Source organism: Callithrix jacchus, chromosome 1 (assembly GCF_049354715.1).
Source record: "Callithrix jacchus isolate 240 chromosome 1, calJac240_pri, whole genome shotgun sequence".
Lineage (NCBI taxonomy): Eukaryota > Metazoa > Chordata > Mammalia > Primates > Cebidae > Callithrix > Callithrix jacchus.
The window spans coordinates 127,501,368-127,516,464 of NC_133502.1; the positions used below are offsets into that span (position 1 = coordinate 127,501,368).

At 40.5% G+C, this 15,097-nt stretch overlaps 1 protein-coding gene across 9 annotated transcripts in view; it reads left to right on the forward strand.

Annotated features, from left to right (window-relative positions):
• The first annotated feature begins 2,611 nt into the window (after nt 1-2,611).
• The window catches only part of FOCAD (focadhesin), a 302,205-nt gene continuing 289,719 nt past the window's right edge, over nt 2,612-15,097 (forward strand). For 5 of the 9 annotated variants that reach the window (XR_013534576.1, XM_078370188.1, XM_078370177.1 and 2 more), the window contains exon 1: nt 2,612-2,646. Coding sequence is in view for 2 of the 9 variants with exons in the window: in XM_078370173.1 (XP_078226299.1) it covers nt 3,144-3,159 (16 nt within the window). In the remaining 7 variants the exon portion in view is untranslated. Of the gene's footprint in view, nt 3,160-15,097 lie in introns of all 9 variants that reach the window. The other 4 variants (XR_013534562.1, XM_078370173.1, XM_078370197.1 and 1 more) reach the window with 2 other exon arrangements.

The window sequence follows — 15,097 nt, forward strand, 5'->3', positions numbered from 1 at the left end:
ATCTCCTGGGCCTACCACAGTGCCTGGATTAAATAAATTAAAAGGTGCATTAGATTACATAAATTAGAAGGTGAAATGATCCCTGCTGAGTTGCAGTTCCTATATGGAAGGAGTATACCCCAAGAGGAGGGGGTGAGCCCATGGACTTCCAGCTTAGTTCTAAATGTGCAGTAAAAGCAGTCAAGTTGGTTCTAGGCTCCAAGTTCAATGGTCACGTTCTTCAATCCTGCCCAAAATCTGAATCTGGGATACGTATCTGCTATGGTCTAAATATTTGTGTACCCAAAATTAGTATGTTAAAGCCTAACCTCCAATGCAACAGGATTAAGAGGTGGGGCCTTTGGGAGGTAATTAGGTTATGAGGACTCACGTAGTGCCCTTATAAAAGAGGCTTCAGGGAATCGACTTGCCCCTTCCATCCTGTGATGATACACAGAAGGAACCATCTATGAGGAATGGAACCTCACCAGACATCAAATCTGCCGACACCTTGCTTGGATTTCCTGGCTTGCAGAACTGTGAACAATAAAGTTTTGTTTATAAATTACCCAGTCTAAGATATTTTGTTATAGCAACCTAAACATACTGAGACAGTGTCAAAAGTAGACTCAACATGATTCTTTAAATGGGCATTTTCTCTGTGTGTTCCTAAAACCAGGCTTTTTACAACAGAGGCAGCACATTTATTCATTCAGAACCAGGGTGCCTGGATTCAAATTTTGGCCTGGGCATTCACTAGGTGTATGACATTGGTCAAGATGCTTCACCCACTGTACCTCAGGTTCTTTACTTACAAAGCGTGAGTAATAACTGTAACTGCCTCATAAAGTTGTTATGTGGATTAAATGAATTTATATACTTAGAACGGTGCTGTTCACATACTTACCTGTTTAATTATAATTTTGACTGAGTCTCAAGAAATAAAGGAATAGAAAAAAAAATATTAAAATGGTCCTAAAAGAAATATTGGTGCATTTGGAATACTGAAGGAGAACATCATCAAAGTCCATAAAAAGGGAACTATAAACCTTATAAAACTAATTTCACGCAAAGGATAACAGAGGTTGAATACCTTTAAGTAGGTTCAATATTGATTGATTGATTGAGACAGAGTCTCACTCCATCACAGAAGCTGGAGTGCAGTGGTGCCACCTTGGCTCACTGCAACCTGTGCCTCCCGGAGTAAAGCGATTCTTCTGCCTCAGCCTCCTGAGTAGAGTAGCTGTGACTACAGACACGCAACTCCGCGCCTGGCTAATTTGTGTGTGTGTGTGTGTGTGTGTGTATATATATATATATATATATATATATATATATATTTTTTTTTTTTTTTTTAGTAGAGACGAGGTTTCACCATGTTGCCTAGGCTGGTCCTAAACTCCTCCAGCCTCGGCCTCCCGAAGTGCTGTGATTACACGCATGAGCCAGTCTACCTGGCCCCAAAATTAATTTAGATAAATTCTTAAAGAGTGAATGCATAGCCGGTTATTGGGAAAACTGATAACGGTCTGTGATACATAATCACTTTTCTGAGGTGATAGGGAACCGAGAAACAGAACTTCTTGTGTACACATTATAATGACTTTGGAAACTTAGAAAAATACCAGTGTCAAGGTCCTGCAGCTGAGCCTATTCAACCACGATCTCTAGTGATGCGGCCCATGCACTTTTTTTTTTCTCAAGTTCTCCACCTGCTTCTAAGGGTGCCCCAGGGTTTAGAAACAACTAAATCAGATTCTTAAGAGTAATTTTTCTTAACTCTTTCATTTTGCATTTAATTTCCATCCCCAACCAGAATTCCACTCCGTCATACCAGTCTCTCCTCATTTTTTCTGCTGGCTCTTTTCAGCGTATTTCGTAGTGGCTGCTGTCTGTCTGTTACAGCCTTCCCACATGGGGGAGAAAATACATGTTTATCATTCAGTAAGTATTAGGCAAAATCGTAACAGCATTAACAATAGCAATAATTAGTCGCGCCAATTCTCCCCAGGTTAGAGCAGCAGAAACACTTGGGCTAGGATGCCCTCAGGACTATCCAACAAGTGGATGTACCACAGTGGCGTGGAAAGCTGCAGCGTTCTGTGCTGGCCAAGTGAAGTACAGACACCAAGCCGTAGCTACTAGGGAAAGAAAGAAGTGTCTTCGCTGCCAGTCGGCAGTCTACTTTAAATATTCTGAATCCTTAATCTTAGCAGTATTATTTGTTTCTCCCGAAAAACAAAATCTCCAAATACCAAGAAGTCGTTTTGCATCGCCAAAAGCTGCATAGGGGCAGGCTGCCAACAGGACTACTTGGGCACACTGCTGTGGCGTCTCTAGGCAGGTTCCTTTAATCTGCTTTAGCTTGGGCTAACTCCTCACTGCGGTGTTGCTCCACAGCCAGCCCCCGCGCGCAGCCCTCCCCGCGCCCGCTAGGCTGCAGAATCCGCCGCCCACGCCGCCTTCTAGCCGCAGTGCGCGGCCGGGCCTTGGTCGCGCGTGCGCGCGAGAGAGGGAGGGCGGGCCGCCGCCTGAGGAGGCGGGACAGGCCCTCGCGGTGTGCAGCTCATTGGCTCTCTCCTGCAGTACCCGCCTCCGAGCGTTCGAGGCGGCGGGGCGGGCCACGTCAGGCAGCCGGCGCTGGGCTGAGCTTGTGGCAGAAGGGAGGTAAGCCGTGCGGGGCGGCGGGCTGCTACCGCTGTCCCCTGCTAGAGAGCCGCTGGGTCGTGCCGCTTTCGGCCCGGTCGGCTTGCATGGGTGGCGGCTGCGGCCCTGCAGGACTGGGGCTGCTCTGGGAGACGGGGTAGTGGAACATGTGGCGGCAGGGCCGCGTCGCGGCGGAGGGCAGGTCCTACTGTTTGCATTCGTCCGGCCCTGCCGGGGCTCTGAGCTCCTGGAGGACAAGGCCTTCTGAGGTTACGGATCTCCGAGATACCTGGGCAGGGCTGGCTCTGGTGGCTGCCGTGGGACTCAGTGGGATCCCGATACGGAAGCCGGTCGGCGCGATCCTTGCATACTTAGCTGCAGCAGGTTGCAGTCGTCCTACTCTCCTTCGACTGGTTCCCTAGTTGGGGGCAGAGCAGGAGATTCTGGCCGGGTCCTGCCTGGCCTGGGGTGACTGTCTCCTCATTCCCGGTGACTCACTCAGATTGTGTCCACTTAAAATGCAAAGGCTTATGGGTGAGCAGGGCCCGTTTTCAGCCTCTTAGTTCTCTGGTTCTGTCCGCGCTTGCGGAAGTTACCTGAAGAAATACTATATATATATTTTGAAATTTTCGCAGCAGCTAACGTTGGGAGACATGCACTTGCGTTGCACTTACCCTTCATCAGTTTTAGTTTCAGTTGTGGCGTCCTGATCTCTCAGTGTGGTTCCTGAATTTGGAGCTTTTGAAATCAGTGAAATCATTCTGCCAATTTCATGCATTCATTCATCCATTCCAAACTTTTTTGATGGATTAATTGATGGTCAGCCTCATACCAGATACTAAGATCGTCATTTCCTGCGTTTTCTTCCAGTTTATATGCCAGTTTTATTGTCTTGATTTGAGTTGGGGTTTTTTTTTTTTGTTGTTGTTGTTTTCAGGTTCTAGTATCCCTTAAACCATGGTGGCCCTGACGGATAATCCTGGTAACTGTATCAGTAGTGACTCCAGGTTTCAGTGGCCTATCTGTAAGAAGGGGAATGGATTAGTATAATTTTGAGGTTTTCAGGGAGAGGAGGGGTAGATGGTGTGTTTCCTGAACAGTGTTAGCAGTTAGAAAGTAACTATTTTAAAAACACAGGATGTATTTTATATTATGTTTCACTGTGTCAACGAACATTGTATCCATCCATGTTCACTTTTTGACTAGCAAGCAAGTGCATGTTTTCAATTTTGATTCACATCCAATTTCTGCGTAGAAAGCAGTGACTCATCTAAATTTTGAAATGTAGTAATCATGAGCTATTTAATGTTACATACAAAGGTATGATGTTGAAACAATTGCATAAAAATGCAATTTTCAAAGCATTTTGACTTGCTTTGATAGATTAGTGGAAGCTAAAACCTCTACCTTGATTATTGGCTTACTTAATAATTGCTAGGTAGTTACGATTGCTTGGCTAGTATTTATCAATATTGTGTCTATTTTAACATTTGTTTCATTAACCTGAAATTTACTGGATTTTAGCTGATCGTTGCCTGCAGTTGAAGCCTGATAATCAAAAGTCCAAAAAATAGTTTGAGATCAAAATTTTCATGGAGATGTTACAAGAGTTTCTCATTTGTTGATTGACTGCTGGTACTTACCAGTAAATTGTTTGGCCTTTTTCCAGGTCTAAAAGGATTTTTAAAACAGTTAGTCGGAGACATAGTATTGTTAGCTTCATTATACTTTTGGGATATTGTCCACAAATGATTAGTTGAATTAAATTATATATATCACTATTAGGAGTTTGGGAAATTTAAGAAAATATAACGTCAAAATTTTGCATTTGCTTTTTTTTTTGAGACGAAGTGTCACTCTGTCACCAAGACTGGAGTACAATGGCACAATCTCTGCTCAATGCAACATCGACCTCCCGGGTTCGAGTGATTGTCCTTCCTCAGCCTCTCAAGTAGTTGCAATTACAGGCACATGCCACCATGCCTGGCTAATTTTTGTATTTTTAGTAAAGATAGGGTTTCATCATCTTGGCCAGGCTGGTCTCGAACTCCTGGCCTCAAGTGATCCACCTGTCTTGGTGCTACATCTTTCAGTTCTAGAAATGAACCTGATCAATACTGGAAGTTTAGCCGGGGAATATTCAAGAACTGAGGACATTAGCATTCTAGTGTAAAAAAACCACAATAAGAAATACAATTATAATTATATTTGGAGGAAATATAAGGAAATAATAGTGTCAGGATTATCAGTGAGTTTATAGCAAAACTTGATCTTAATCGGTATTTCTTGATGTATAACAATGAACTTGGTTTAAGTACAAAAAGAAAGTTAGGTTGATAATTTAAATTTTGATCAAGTGGGTAGTACCTATTAGAAGATGAGAAATCTATAGATCTAGAGATATATGGTATAATAGAGTATAGTATAGTTATATGAGTATAATATAAATCTGTGATTCACAATTAGTAATAGATTGAATGGAAGTTGTGTTACTATTTCCACGTAATAAGGAACATGATTTGCTTAGCTGATAGGACAAGGAATATTTGTGAATTTCCCCTGTGTAAATGATTTGAAACAACAAAACTTTAAGTGATGTGGAATAGCCCATCTATTTTCAAACAATGGATTGAAATATAGTTTTTATAACCCCCAAGTGGCCTCATATTGGAAGTAATAAAATTTCATTTATGATTTTAGAAGTTTATATTGGCTTTCATTTAATTAGCCTGAGTTACTTTAGTTTTATATATTTGGAAGATGTTTCAAAACCCTTGACTTTAAATACTGTATAGTTTTTCATTGTTCTTGATGGGAAAACATTTCTTGAGGCCAAAGGGAGTTGATAGTCCCTTTGCATAGATAGTCAGTTTATTACTATTATTTATTTAAAGCTTTATCTTTTCACTTGCCTGGGGACCAATGAAGCATTCCACTGAAACTCCTAAACTGAAGGTTTCAGTTCTTTCTAGTGCCTTCGAATGTATCTTCTAAGCTCCTCTTGGTCAGATGAGTTCCTGCTAATTTGGCTGATAAGTGTGTTGAACAAATGTAATATAGTAATTTTGAGTGTTGTAACTGTAGTTTTATTATGAAGTTCTTTGGTTGCCAGAGTGTATCTTTCCCTTCTCTCTTGACAAGCCTTTCTACTTGGCCTATCTGCTTTCATAATTTACACTTAAGTTTTACCCTGTTTCACAATCACTGCGCATGTTGGTTTATGTAACCAAACCTAGTTTTAGTGTATGGTATTAGGGCATACACATGGGGAGGAATGGAGGAAACTTTTTTTTTTTTTGAGACGGAGTTTCGCTCTTGTTACCCAGGCTGGAGTGCAATGGCGCGATCTCGGCTCACCGCAACCTCCGCCTCCTGGGTTCAGGCAATTCTCCTGCCTCAGCCTCCTGAGTACCTGGGATTACAGGCATGCGCCACCGTGCCCAGCTAATTTTTTTTGTATCTTTAGTGGAGACGGGGTTTCACCATGTTGACCAGGATGGTCTTGATCTCTCGTGATCCACCCGCCTTGGCCTCCCAAAGTGCTGGGATTACAGGGTTGAGCCACCGTGCCCGGCCGGAGGAAACTTTTTATTAAATGTTTTGAATTGTTGAAACATTTAAATGCAATTTTTAAAGAGTCATAATTATTAAAGGTATTATATTCCTTCATTCAACAAAGACAGCAACTATTTTGGTGCTAGGTCCCTAACTTTACTTTAAGAAACTTACCGTATTGCATGGACACAATAAACAAGGTGAAAATACAGTGAGATAAAGATTATAATTTAGTTGTTCACATAGCCTACAGTGGGGGATAGAAGAAACTGTGTGCAAGGTTTGAGAATATTCAGAGAAGGCTTATGGAGGAATTTTTATCTGAATTGAAGTTTGAAGTAAGTAGGAATTAGCTGGTAAGGTGAGAGGATAAGACACTCCAGGCACAAGAAAGCAGTGAGGACAAACAGATACGTTAGAGGCAGAATATAGACCCTCATGTGTTAGGAGAGAGAATAGAGAGTTGAACTTTAAAAAGTAAACAAGGGGTAAATGATGATAGCTCTCTTCCCACAATGTTAGCCATTTTGAGCTTTATTCTGGAAGCTATGGTGATCCATGAGTAATAGATTTTAAGTGGAAGAAAGTTAAGATCAGTTTCTTGAGGCAGTGTGAGGAATGAATCGTAGTGGAGTAAGGCAAAAATTTCCATTAGATGGGACAAAACTCTGAAAATGCAGTGGTACTTGAGAGAACAGGATGGATTTCAGATATATTCAGGTGACTGAGTTAGTGGCCAGATGGATGTAGGGGATGCAGAAGTGATGGAGTTAAGGATACCTCTTAGGTTTATGACTTCCCAAGATAGGAATCACATGAGGAATATCAGATGTATGGGGAGAATAAAATCAGTAGTTTTGGGCATGGGTTTGGGTCACACAGTTGGTGCTGTTCAGTGGGCATTTGGTTGCTTTGGTCTGGAGATAGAGAGAGAAAGCTAGGCTGGAGATAGAGATTAGGATGCTATATTTATTTATAGGTAGTTAAAACAATGTGAGAATGGATGATGCCTAAGAGCAAGTTTGTAGAACAAGAATAAAACAGAAGGGAGACCCTGAGAAACACCAACCTGTGAGAAAGATGACCCAGTGAAAAAGATAGAAGGAACAGCCTAATGACAGTCTGCAGAAGATAAGGAGGGAGAGAATCCAAGAAGAGACTGGTCAGATGCCATTAGGGAATAGAAGAGAGAGCGAAGTACAGATTTTGGATGGTTTCCCAGATAGGCCAGGATCATTAATTTGTAATAATACCAGTACATATGATTGTGTGACTTTTGGCAGCAAAATTAACTAGAACCAGAGATGATGAATAGTTGGATTGATACAATATTTGGATTTTGTTATGTGCATATGGTAAGAATGTAAAAGAGTTGAAAATATTGGTGAAAGAATGATCAGAGTGATGGAATGTAAAGTTTAGACTGGTTATGGATGGTGACAGAGTCAGGAGGAGCTGAGAGATTGAGAGAACGTAATTGGTTCAAAGGATTAAAAGTCTGGATGAAGTAAATATACAAGTGTTTGTAGCAGGGAGATAACTTTAAAAGGGTAGAAATGCTCTGTGGTCAGAGTAGACAGAGTAGAATATTGGAATTTAAGATTTTTAGGGTGCAGATGGTGTATAGGGTTCGGCTGTGGATATAGATGGTAGAAACAGAGATGTTTGGGAATAATGAGGCTGGTGGTGTGTTGGATGAATTGCTCACCTAGACATTGACCCCAGATGACTGGGGTACCGAGGGAGGAAAGGTGGAATGTGATCCTAATTGCTGAGGATTTAGATTGCCTATGGTGGTCATCAGTGTATATGAGAGATGAAGATACCTAGATGTTATGCCCTCAAAGGTACAGGGGATGGTGATGGGATGGGGTAAGTGGTCTGGAAACATTCCTCTGGGCCTATGATTAGCATGATTAGCTTTTGCTGGTGGGGGGCACCAATGAAGGGAAGTTTAGCTTCTATTAGGCCTGGGAGGTATGGGGAGCATCTAGTGAAGAGGCTGAGGATATAAGAAAGCTGGTTGACTATGATATCATTGTAAAAGCTTGGGAAGGAATCAGGAAGGGAGGAAAGATTATTTAGAGAAGAGGACAGGTTGGAAAGAGGTTAGATTTGGTTATAAGGGTGACAGTGCTTTTTTGAACTGTATATGGCTAGCTTTTTGCAGTTTGGATGTTAAGTTTTGATGAAGCTTTCTGTTGTCAACGTTTACCCATCAAGTCATAGTTTCTCTTGGAGTAGGGCAGTTGGCAGAGTACTGTTTCTAATTTAAAAATAACATATATGTCTCCAGTGAATATTTGTGTTATTTGTTGGAGAAAGAATGGACATATTTGCCTTTATGTACCTTTTCCTGACCTTCGTACTCCCAAAATACTTTTGCAAATACACTTCATCATGTGTGCCAATTCTTATGTATTGGTAGAATCAGAAGGTTATGTTGAGTATTTTTAGGTGAATTCTGGACCCAGAGGTATAGAAAATGCTTTGATGTGAATGACAATTGCCATGAATGTGGGAGGTAGGCATACCTGCATTTACCTAAGATTTCCATCTGTTGTTTTCTGACCTAGAGTCTGTTTCTAAGGACAGCTCCTCACTCATGCACTACGTTTCATTCCTTTACCTTCCCAAGGATTTAGCTCTAGCCTCTCTCTCTCTAACCATGGCATTTCCCCTCCATTACTGGATTATTCCCTTCAGTATGCCAGTATGCTAATATTTTTCCATGTTAAAATAATAGTTTTGACCCCATTCCTGCTTAAGCCACTGCACAATTTGTTACCCGCTTTGGTATAACTATACTCGTGTCCAATTACTTTCCTTCTATTCTTTCTTAAACCTACTTTAATCAAGCTTTTTTCTCTCACTTGTATCAAAAAATTGCTCTTCTAAAAGTCATTGTTGACTTTATTTTTCGTCTAGAGACAGAGTCTTGTTCTGTTGCCTGCACCCAAGTGCTGTGGTGTGATCATAGCTCACCACAGCCTTGAACTTCTGGGTTCAAGGGGTACTTCTGCCTCGGCTCCTGAGTAGCTAGGACTGCAGATTATGCACCACCATCACTGGCTGATTTTTCTATTTTTTGTAGAGGTGGGGACTTAGCATGTTGCCCAGGCTGGTTTTGAACTTCTGGCCTCAAGCAGTCCTCCTGCCTGGTCCCAGAGTACTGGGATTACAGGTGGAGGCACCATGTCTGGCCCTTTTATTTTCCTCAATCTAAAAGTCTTTTCAAAGTTTTTGCCTCTCAGTTGACCTGTCGGCATTTTTTTGAGATAGCTAGTCATTCTCTGCTTCTTTATTTTTGTTTTTCTTTTTTTCAGACAGAGTCTCACTCTGTCAACCAGGCTGGAGTGCAGTGGCACAGCCTTGGCTCACTGCAGCCTTCATCTCCTGGGTTCGAGTGATTCTCCTGCCACAGCCTCCCGAGTAGCTGAAATTACAGGCATGTGCTACCACAGCCAGCTAATTTTTGTATTTTTATTAGAGACGGAGTTTCACCATGTTGGCCAGTCTCTTCTCGAACTCCTGACCTCAAGTGATCCACCCACCTTGGCCCCCAAAGTGCTGGGATTACAGGCATGAGCCACTGTGCCTGGTCCACTCTCTGCGTCTTAAACCACTTTCTTCCCTTACTAGCAAAGATGCCACAGTTCCTGGTTTTCCTTTTACCTCATTTTCCCTTTTTAGATTCCTTTACTGGTTCTTCCTTATATTTCTGATAAGAGGTCTGTTAACATTGGAGTGCTTCAGGGCTCAGTCATTAGACTTTATGCCTATCATTCAGCTTTTAATATTAGCTTTATTATGATTATAATTAATTTATTTTTTGAGATGGAGTCTCCCTGTCACCCAGGCTGTAGTGCAGTAGCACTATCTCAGCTCACTACAATCTCTGCCTGCTAAATTCAAGTGATTCTTCTGCTTCAGCCTTTCAAGTAGCTGGAACTACAGGCATGCACCACCACGCCAGGCTAATTTATGTAGTTTTAGTAGAGATATTGGTCAGCCTGGTCTCGAACTCCTGACCTCAAATGATCTGCCCACCTTGGCCTCCCAAAGTGCTGAGATTACAGTGTGAGTCATTGTGCCCGACCTAAATATTAGCTTTAAGTACTAGTAATACCTACTGGCCTCAAAATTTATGTTTTCAGCCTGGCCTTCTCTTGAACTCCTGACTCCTTATATCTAGTGCCTACTCAGCATTTTCTGTTTGGATGACTAATATATATTTCAAACTCAACTCCTGAATTTCCTTTTTTAACCTATAATCTTCCCTGTCTCTGTTAACAGAAACTGCATTCTTTTCATGACATAGGCTAAAAACCTAGGTATCATCCTTGACTCTTCTTTCTCTCACTATCTATATGTACTGTTACTTTGGAAAGCATGTTGGCTATACCTTCCCGATGTATTTAGAATCCAAGTACTTGTCACCCTAGTCTAAGCCCCATTGTTTTTGCCCCGGATCTTGCAATAGCCTTTGTATTAGTTATTTATAGTTACCTACCCCCAACATTTTGTGGCTTAAAGTGACAGTTATCTATTAGTTTGTGATTCTGTGGTTGGCAACTTAAGTTGGGCTTGGGGTAGATGGGGGGAAGCTCTTTTGCTGGTCTTGCATCCTCACTCATGTAGTGACGGGGACTGGTAGGTTTGGAGGCCTCAGCTGAGGTGGCTTGTCTCTGCTCTATGTGGTTCAGTAAACTATCTCATGTTTATCTTTCTTTATGTGGTAGTCTAATGGAAGCAAGAGAACAAGAGGAAACTACGTGGCCTTTTGAGTCCTAGACTTAGAACTTTACCTGCTGTTGGTGAGAGTAGATCACAAAGTCAAGCCAGATGAAGGGGATAGAAAATTAGTTTACTTTTTATGGGGGGTGCAGCAAAGTCACTTCGTAAAGAGGTTTGTATACAGAGATTGGGAGCAATTGGAGGCTATTTTTTTGCAGTCTGTCCTGTCCTTCTAACAGATTGCTTCTGTTTCCCCATACAGTATTGTTGGAACCGCAGCCACAGTGATTTTTTTTTAAAACATGAGTTAGATCTCTTCTCTGCTCCAAAACCTCCAGTTGCTTCCCACTGGAAAAGTAAAAGACAGTCTTGGAATTGTTATATGAGGCCATGATCTGGCACTTTTGTTGCCTCTCCAACTTTTACAGCCACTCTGTCCTCTCTTGCTTAATCTGCTCAAATTAGCCTCTTTGCTCCTCTTTGAACATCCAAGGCATGCTTTCCCCATGGCTTTGGCACTGCTACTCTTTCTGCCTAGAATCTTCATTTCTGAGATGACAAAACTGCTCCTGTACCCCCTTTATGTCTCCTTGAGTAGTTCTTCAGTAAGCCTTTCTCTGACCTTCCTTTTAAAAATAGAAACCTCTCTCTAATGCTGTCTCTCCCCCGCCCTGGATTACTTTTATCCACAGCACTTATCTTCAGAAATGCTGTGTAATTTACTATTTTGCTTATTTTTGTCTTCCCTCTACTAGGAATGTAATCTATAAGGGCAGGGATTTTTCTCCATATTCCCAGTACACAAGGTAGACATCTCATAACTATTTCTTGAATGAAGGAATAAAAGGTACTACAACCTTTTTCAGGCTTAGGTATCTCCTCTATTCTGTATGGAAAAGCTCTGGGCCATTATCTGAGGAAATTCCTGGCCTCCTTTGCAAGTACTTGTGTAATATCTATCTATCTACTTATCTATCTATCTATCTATCTATCTATCATCTATCTACTTACCTACCTGCCTACCTGCCTACCTACCTACCTACCTACCTACCTACCTACCTACCTACCTACCTGTCTGTCTAGAGTCTTGCTCTGTTGCCCAGGCTGAAGTACAGTAGTACAATCTTGGCTCATTGCAACCTCTGCCTCCCAGGTTCAAGTGATTCTCATGCCTCAGCCTCCCAAGTAGATGGAATTGCAGGCATGTGCTACTATGCCTGGCTAATTTTTGTATTTTTAGTAGAGACTGGGTTTCACTATGTTGTCCAGGCTAGTCTTGAACTCCTGACTTCAAGTGATCTTTTCAGCTTGACCTTTCAAAGTGCTGGGATTTTAGGTATGAGCCACTGCGCCCAGCTGCAATCCATTTTTTAAAAGAATACTTGACCAAGTATTCTTCTACATCCAGATTCTAATTTATGCCTTGCAAGAAGACTGTCATGTTTTCTTATCAACTATATGTAATACTTTTTCTTGGTACTTAATAGCAACCTCTTTGAGTTGTAAGTCATAACATTTTTTGTTCAAAGCAAAGCTGAAACAGTACGTGAAAGGAATAATCGAGGGCAGAACATTTTCAAATCTTTTCTAAGGTCTTAGACTTTCTCTCCACCTCCAAATATATTACTGACAACTTCAGATGCATGTTTTAATATTCAAAATAAAGCTATTTTACATTTGAATTTATAGTGTACTCTTATTATAAAGTCAATCTGAACCATGAAGCTATTATAAGGAGCATAACATTGAAATGAATGATTATGAATAAAAATGATAATCTCTATATGCCTCAGCCTCCAATTTATTTTTGTATTGTGATTTTGTATTTTGTTGTTGTTGCAAAGGAAATCTTCATCCATGCAAATTAGCAGTTAAAAATGGTAATAATTTTTTTTAACAGTTCACATTGCAATCTTAAAATCTCTAGTTACTTTTTTTGTTTCATTTTTTAAAATGTCTTGGTAGAAAATTTAAAACAAACACACATTAATAGGGAATATAGTAAATGAACTTAATTTCAACAACATCAACATTTTGTCAATCTTGTTTTTCTTGCTAACATTTTTTTCTCCCTAGCTTTTTTTTATTTTTTAGGTAGTTGTCTTTAACTAATAAGGACTTCTTAAAGTGTAATTACTATGTCATTAATCAACCCTAACAAAATTAATATGTTACTAAATATTATCCAATATAGTCCATATTCAGAATTTCTCAATTGTGCCAAGGTTGTTTTAGTAGAATTGGTTTTTTGAAATCTGAGTCACATAAGTTTCTCAAATATAATATAATTTGGTTATTATGTCAGTTTAGTCACTTATTCTGTACAATCCCTATACTCCTTCTTTTTCCCATGTCATTGATTTGTTGGAGAAACAGAGTCCTTTGTCCTGCAAAGTGTCCCAAATTCTGGACTTGACCTATTGCTCTGCGAGTGGTATTGTCCTGGAAGAGGTGCCTTCTTCCTGTATCTCATATATTTCTTGTGAATTGGTAATTAAATGCAGAGAGCTGTGTGTATTAGTGGCATTTTTTTTAGGTAAGAGTATTCTTACAAAAGTTTGTGTATATCCTATACCATCACCTCATAAGGATACAATGCATGGTATTCTTACTTTTAGTGATGCTAAGGTGAATCAATGGATTCAAGTAGGGTCATCCTGATCCCTCTAATATAAAGTTCCCCATCTTCCTTTAGCTTAATAGTTTTAGTAACAGTTGATGATTCATTCACAAATCAAATTATGTATTAACAAAATAACTTCATATTGGTAAAGAGTTTTCTTAAAGACCTAAGTATGCTTTAATTTTTTCTTTCCTCATGTTTCTTTACACAATACAACCAATTTTTCCTTGCTCCCTCATTTTACATTTAGACATATACGCAATGCCTTCAGTACATGTTGAACATTTGACATAAAGCCTGTAAGGAGATATGAAATGGGATGGACAATAAGGAAGGCGAGGTAGGGAAGTAAGGATTATCTCGCTTGCCTGTCTCCTCTCCTCTCTCTCTCACTGGTTTCAATTTATAATATTTTAAAAGCTGTGCCGGATTGGTATGAATTAGAGGGCCACTGCGGCCTTACAGGGATTGCGAAGTAGATAGGACTGGGGCAGGTCTTGACTGCAGCATTGGTGTTAGGTATGAATTGAATGTAAATTCAGGCTGCAGCCAAGCACACGTATTTTAACATTTGTTGTGTGTAGTCAAAATTGGCTCCAAATAAAATTGAGAAGCAGATGAAGTTTATACAGTCTGCATGTGGCATCGTTTTACCATGTATCTTTTCTTAGCTGATGTGGACAAAAGTAAATTGTACTCCCAAGAATTTAGGAGACTCATGCATTGCTGCCTTATTTTAGAAACAGACGAATGATTCCTTTTGCCCTCTGCATCTTAGTCTATGACTGCTTCGTTCTTCGAGTTATCTGAACCCCAAACTTTGGAGTCACCCAAAACTAGTTTGGATGTCATTCTGCATCTAGTCCATTAGCAAGTCTTACCAAATATTTCTGAAATACTTATGACTGCAGGTGTGTATTCTTTGACCGAATGGAGACCTAATGTATATATAACATGGTGACTATAGTTAATGTATTGTATAGTTGAAATTTACTAAGAGAGTAGATTTCAAGTGTTGTTACGACACACACACACACACACACACACACACACACACACACAAAATGTAACTAGACGAGGTGATAGATATGTTTGATTTTGGAAATCATTTCACAGCATATACATATATCAAAACATCTTGTTTTGAACTCTATACAGTTTTTATTTGTCAGTTGCTATGGTTTGAATGTTTGTCTCTTTCAAAACTCATGTTTAAATTTAATTGCCATTGGCCAGGCACTGGGGCTCACGCCTCTAATCCCAGCACTTTGGGAGGTCTAGGCAGGTGGATAGCTTGAGCCCAGGAGTTTGAGACCATCCTTGGAAACATGGCAAAACCCCATCTCTACTAATAAAATAAAAAAACTAGCTGGGTATGGTGGCACAAGCCTGTAGTTCTGGCTACTTGGGAGGCTAAGGTGGTAAGATCACTTGTGCCCAGGAGGTTGCAGTGAATTGCGATCATGCCACTATACTGTAGCCTGGGTGACAGTAAGACTCTGATTAAAAAAAATAATAATTAATTTCCATTGTAACAATATTAAGAGGTGGGACTTT